We start from the raw sequence: 6,911 nt of genomic DNA on the forward strand, positions 1-6,911 counted from the left end.
TGTGGACGAGATGCGTCGGAGGGCATCTTTAACCTCGTGGGAAGGGAAATTGTGATCTCTAAAGAAGGAGGCCATCTGGTGTGTTCTGTGGTGGAACTGGTCCTCCTGGGAGCCGATACGGCAGAGGCAGAGGAATTGGGAATACGGGATGGCATTTTTGCAGGAAGTAGGGTGTGAAGAGGTGTAATCCAGGTAGCTGTGGGAGTCGGTGGGTTTGTAAAAAATGTCAGTGTCAAGTCATCAATGTAGCGGAGGAAGAGGTGGGGAGTGGTGCTGGTGTAATTACAGAAGATGGACTGTTCTACGTAGCCAACAAAGAGACAGGCATAGCTGGGGCCTATATGGGTGCCCATGGCTACCCTTTTGGTCTGGAGGAAGTGGGAGGATTCGAAGGAGAAATTATTAAGGGTGAGGACCAGTTCGGCCAAACGAATGAGAGTATCGGTGGAAGGGTACTGTTGGGGACGTTAGGAGAGGAAGAAGCGGAGGGCTTGGAGGCCCTGGTCATGGAAATGTTACCTATGCATTAGTGGTTATTGTATTCTGAGGTGGGACTTGAACCCAGAATTTCTGGTCCAGACGTAGGGACACCACCACCAAATCATTCAATAGACTATGAAGTAATTAACTATAAAGCTTATTTTGTTCTTGATCACACAACATAGCTTTTCTTGAAAAGTCTGCCATATTTGGATGTACCTGGTTTCTTTGTAGCTTTATCGTCATCATCAGAACTGTCTGAGCTGTCTGAACTACTGGAGCTTTCCTCTTTCTTTGCCTTTTTTGTGGGCGGCCCATTGAGTACAGACTTTCTTTTCTTTGCTACATCAGATGACCTGTTGGCACAAGTTAAAAAAGAAATGTTAAGAATTCTATGTCTACCAGTGAAGGTCACTCATTTTCATTAACCATGCAGAATCATGTTAAGGATGTGAATACGCCCAAATTTCCAATAATTAAGACAAGCTACTAAGGACACTGAGTGGATGTTAGTTTCCACCTCATGAAAGTCTTTTATGGTCAATGATCCAGTCAAAAAAAACCTTCACAATATCTAACTTAACAGGGTGACTATTTCTCAATTGCAATTAATTTAACACGTACTGCTACTGTACAACAGAAGATTGTACATTTTTTTCTACTCACTATGTGGAGAATTAGCCAGTAGTAGATGCAACATCAAAAACTACTTTGAGTCAAATGCAGCAGAAATAGCAAATTAATTGTAATATTAAACACTGTTTTTATAATTATTGGTTTTAAAAAGCACTTTTTGTACTACTTCCACATCATGAAAGAAAGCCTACACAGACCCACGAATAGTGAGAGATTTCCACTACACCGGGGAGCATTTCACACACAGGACTTGATTTTGCAGTTAACAGCAAAACTGTCAAAGCTCAGTGCTATTACATCCACAAAACTAGCAGCAAGATCCGGCAATCAGAGGCACAGTCACCACAGAAATCCAACAGTCAGTCATTCCCTGCCCCTCCAACAGGATGCCCTGTTTTCACAGATTGCAATTTTCTTAAATCACCTGAATCGATGCGAACTTCTACTTCTGTGTCATTACTCTGTCTGTACATATCTTTGGAAAATTTTTTGTAACAGGATTCTAAGTTCATAATAATCACCTGATAACCCCCATAGCCCTGAAAAGGTTCCGTGTGGGGAATGTCAAACACGTACATTCCTGATGAAGAGCTCATGCTTGAAACGTTGATTCTGCTGCTCCTTGGATGCTGCCTGACCTGCTGTGCTTTTCCAGCAACATACTTTCCAACATCCACTGCGATATCATATACTTAAAACTTTCAAAACAATGCTTATAATATTTTAGCTTCTACTTTAAATCTACGTGTCCCAATTTTTATTTGGCTACCTTTAAATAAGATGCTTTCACTTCCCAGCTCGCTGACAGAGAATTCTTCAATGTGATTGGTTACTGGCCATGCTTGATGACATCACGACTGCCAGATTCCAGAGATCCCTTGAACTAATGCCAGAATCAAAGTAATATCAGGAAAAGTGAAATTCATTCCTCACATGATCGCTTTGATTTGTGCTTGGTTTGAATATGGTGCCAGTGTTGTCACTCTGAGTCAGTGAATTACCGTGAAGTGCTCTGACTTATGAAGGTAGTCTTGCCAGTCTTTTTACAAATTGTGGTATTTTAAAGGCCCTTGTCAAGAGAAAAGACTGCAGTACTCCAATACTACAACGGGATCGACAGAATTAACTGCACGAGTCAGATGGGAACCCAAGCTCAGCAGCTCATCCCAAGGACGGCTCCTAAGACAATGCAGCATTCCAACACTGAAGCTTCAGCCAGGCTTAGACTCTCAAGTCACTGCATGGAGTTCAAACCCAAAAATCAAACCATTAAAAATAAAACATACGTTAATACTTACTTCACCCAGAAGTCAAAGATCTCCATAAGAGATGGTGACTTTACATCTGGAACTTTCTAGAAAGACAAAAAGATAAAAATCACAATTAACAAATTTCAAAAATACAAATTATATTGTAACATAATGCATAGGAAAATAGATATCTGCTTTTGGAAGTGTTGTGCCCACAATTACAAACATTTTGTAAACGCTCCAGAGCATTTTAATAAGGAATGGAGGTTGAATCTAAATAGGCATTGGGGGCTTTTCTATTCTGTTTGAAAAAAATCCCAACCCAGAGAAAGGTTGGCTTGCAGACTTTGGAATTTTCAACTGATTCATATGATGTGAAACAATTTACAGATCAATCCACAGATGCCTTATGGTCAGAAGTGATTTATGAGAATGCTCTCTGGACTGGAGAAATTCAATTAGGAGGAAAGAATGAATAGGCTAGGATCATTTCTTTGAAACAGAACAGTCAATGAAGGGAGTTTGTAAAATTGAATGTAATAGATAGAATAGGTAGAAAGACTTTGAGTTAACGGGTTGAGACAGGGGTCCATATCCTGGTCATTGATTTAGGACAACAGGTAAGATTTAGAGGGGAGTTGATGGAAATTGCTTCATTAAGGAGGAAGTGGGGATCTGGATCTCCCTGCTTGAATGAATGGTAGAGACAGAAACTATCATGACATTTATGGAGTACTTGGATATGCACCTGAAGTGTTGTAACCTAAAAGGCTACAGACTAAGAGGTACAAAGTTACGTGAGGCTGGATGGCTCCTCATCACCTGGTAAGCAGTGTACAATATGGCCCCAAATAATTAGGGTGCAAGTCAATCTCAGCCTAACCTACTTCTTCCAGCCCGTTATGTGGAGGTGCCGGTGTTGGACTGGGGTAGACCAAGTTAAAAATCACACAAGACCAGATTAAAGTCCAACAGGTTTATTTGGAAGTACAAGCTTTCGGAGCACTGTTCCTTCGTCAGGAAGCTACCTGAGGAAGGAGGACCACTCCGAAAGCTCATACTTCCAAATAAACCTGTTGGACTTTAATCTGGTCTTGTGAGATTTTTAACTTTATCCAGCTCTTAGCCATTATTGTTCACGCTGGCTTCAGCTCCCAGACCAAGATTGGAAGCAACTACCTTACCTGGCTTTGTAACTGCATTAACAATTATTTGACTAGTCTGTTAAGAGTTCGAGGGAGGGAGACAAGAAAAACAAATCTGTACAGCAAAACAAAAAAGCAATCTGAAACATAACATATTCCTGCTGTCCCACTACAAGGAATTCATAAGGCCTAACTCACGGCAGCAATTTGTTCAACAATTTGGTGAATACATTAGAATGTCTTGCTGAATAGGTTGAGGTGGTTGCAGGAACTACCTATGTTATGTCAATCTTTGCCACTGTAATGCATTACTCTATTCTTCTCCCACCTCTGCAACCTTGACTGTTATTGCACCTACTACATGTACAACTCTCAGTTTTTATATATCTGCCTGGACTGCCACTTTTCCCTGCTTAAAGTGGCACCACTGTACTTAGAATAAAGGACATGGGTGCAGTCACAGTCTCTTCCTTCTGAGCCTTCCATCTTTAATGCAGAGACAGGTAGATTATTATGTGGGTCTGCGAGGGCAGACAAAGAGGCCATTCAGCCCAACAATAATCCAATCAGTGCCATTTTCACACCCACCTAGTCTCCAACCGCTCCATTCCCACTAGTCCCACACCATTCCTGTTCCATCCCCTCCCTCCACTCCTCGGTCCAAAACATAACCCTCAATGACATCATGTCCACCAATCCCATTTCACAGAATCCCTGCAGACTGGAAGCAGGCCATTCGGCTCAACGAACCTCTGTGTGGAGGTTCAGATCCTCACAGATCGACCACCCACCCCCAATCCCTGTAAACCCTCATTTCCCATGGCTCATCTACTTACCATGCACATCCCTGGACATTATAGGCAATTTAGCATGGCCAATCCACCAACCTTTGAATTGTGGGAGGTAGCCCACATTGACATGGGGATTCCAAGATGGTGGCAGAGTGGGACACTCCAACCAGAGCTTTCCGTTCTTTCCCCTCTTCTTCTTTTCTTCTCTTTTTATTTCCTCTTAAGTATTTTTTCGCTACTTCTCTCCCGGCCTCCAATAACTCCTGGCCTAGTGTAGTGGCCCTCCCAGCCACTCCCTACAACTCCCTGCTTGACGCAGTGTCCTCCGACCATGGAATGGTGACCTACTAGCCCAGCACAGCGACCTACCAGCCTGCTGTGGCAGTCTGAAGCAATCTTCCAGCCTCATTATTCTCGAGGTGAGGCCCGGCATGGTGTGCTAGCATGGTCTGGGTTGGAAGACCATTGTTCTGAACTTTTATTTCTGCAATACTGGACATTTTATTTCTCTGTCCTCTAATATCTTGTAACAAAAGAAACTGTACCTAGGTGCCTTTGTACATACAATGGCACTGTAAGTGATGGCGTATAAACTTTTGACTATTCTCATTCAGTATGTGAGACAATAAAGCTAATTCACTCACGTGCAAACTCCACACAGACAGTCCCCAAGGGTAGATTTGAACTGTGAGGCAGCAGTGCTAACCAGTGAGCTATTGTGCCACCCTACACACTCATTCCATCCCATCTCCTGCCCCCACAGTCCCGTTTCCCTCTTACTCCACCGATGTCCATATCATTCACTGCACACTGGCTCTCTCACCATGTCCCATTCCCTCCCTCCCAAATGGCCCACACTGCCACCACTGGTACCTCTTTCCCCTACTCCACCCCAAGTCCTCCTCATAGAGCCATAGATCACTTGGTACAGCGTGGAAACAAACCCTTCGGTCCAACTTATCCATGCCAACCAGATACCCTAACCTAATCTACTCCCATTTGCCAGCACTCGGTCCATAATCCTCTAAACCCTTCCTATCGATCCAGATGCCTTTTAAAATGCATGTCAATGCCCAAAGTACAGAGGGATCTGGGAGTGCTAGTTGAGGATTCTTGAAAGGTAAACATGCAGGTTGAGTCCGTGATTAAGAAAGCGAATGCAATGTTGTCAATTATCTCAAGAGGGTTGGAATATAAAAGCACTGATGTGCTACTGAGACTTTATAAAGCTCTGGTTAGGCCCCATTTGGAGTACTGTGTCCAGTTTTGGTCCCCACACCTCAGGAAGGACATACTGGCACTGGAGCGTGTCTAGCGGAGATTCACACGGATGATCCCTGGAATGGTTGGTCTAACATATGAGGAACGGCTGAGGATCCTGGGATTATATTCATTGGAGTTTAGAAGATTAAGGGGAGATCTAACAGAAACTTACAAGATAATACATGGCTTGGAGAGGGTAGACGCTAGGAAATTGTTTCCGTTAGGCGAGGAGACTAGGACCCGTGGACACAGCCTTAGAATTAGAGGGGGTAAATTCAGAATAGAAATGTGGAGACATTTCTTCAGCCAGAGAGTGGTGGGCCTGTGGAATTCATTGCCACAGAGTGCAGTGGAGGCTGCGACGCTAAATGTCTTCAAGGCAGAAATTGATAAATTCTTGATGTCACACGGAATTAAGGGCTACGGGGAGAATGCAGGTAAGTGGAATTGAAATGCCCATCAGCCATGATTGAATGGCGGAGTGGACTCAATGGGCCGAATGGCCTTACTTCCGCTCCTATGTCTTATGGTCTTAAAATGTTGTAATTGTACCAGCCTGCACCACTTCCTCTGACAGCTCATTCCATACATGCACCACCCTCTGTGTGAAAAAGTTTACCCCACCTTGGGGTAAAGACTTTGTCTATTTACCTGATCCATGCCCCTCGTGATTTTATAAACCTCTACAAGGTCACCCCTCAGCCTCCGACGCTCCAGGGAAAACAGCCCCAGCCTGTTCAGCATCCCCCTATAGCTCAAATTCTCCAACTCTGGCAACATCCTTATAAATCTCTTCTGAACTCTTTTAAGTTTCACAAATGGCAGCACGGTGGTTAGCACTGCTGCCTCACAGCGCCAGAGACTTGGGTTCAATTCCCATCTCAGGCAACTGTCTGTGTGGAGTTTGCACATTCTCCCCGTGTCTGCGTGGGTTTCCTCCGGGTGCTCCGGTTTCCTCCCACAGTCCGAAGATGCGCAGGTTAGGGTGGATTGGCCATGCTAAATTGCCCGTAGTGTTAGGTGTAGGGGAATGGGCCTGGGTGGGTTGCTGTTTGGCGGGTCAGTGTGGACTTGCTGGGTCGAAGGGCCTGTTTCCACACTGTAAGTAATCGAATCTAAACTCATCAAAAACTCCATCTCCACTTGTCCTGTTGCTCCCTCCCCCACCACTCTGACCCCATGTCCTCCTGCTCTATACCTTTTCGTCCTATTCCTCCACTGGTCCCAGATTTTTCCCCCAATCTACTCTGCTCCACTTTCCCCCATTCCATGGCGCCCAGTCCCATTCCCCTTAAGACCCTATTGGGTGTAAATCTGCGAAGCACAGAGTTAAATCCGCCCCCCCC

At 44.4% G+C, this 6,911-nt stretch overlaps 1 protein-coding gene across 3 annotated transcripts in view; it reads right to left on the bottom strand.

The window, feature by feature from the left end:
* nolc1 (nucleolar and coiled-body phosphoprotein 1) overlaps positions 1–6,911 on the bottom strand; it is a 23,349-nt gene that overhangs the window by 15,787 nt on the left and 651 nt on the right. For all 3 annotated transcript variants that reach the window (XM_043679062.1, XM_043679061.1, XM_043679063.1), the window contains exons 2-3: positions 2,415–2,470; positions 700–836 (exon numbers count right to left, since the gene is read on the bottom strand). In XM_043679062.1, the coding sequence (XP_043534997.1) occupies positions 700–836; positions 2,415–2,470 (193 nt within the window). The remainder of the gene's footprint in view (positions 1–699; positions 837–2,414; positions 2,471–6,911) is intronic.

This window comes from Chiloscyllium plagiosum, chromosome 38 (assembly GCF_004010195.1).
Source record: "Chiloscyllium plagiosum isolate BGI_BamShark_2017 chromosome 38, ASM401019v2, whole genome shotgun sequence".
Classification (NCBI taxonomy): Eukaryota; Metazoa; Chordata; class Chondrichthyes; order Orectolobiformes; family Hemiscylliidae; genus Chiloscyllium; species Chiloscyllium plagiosum.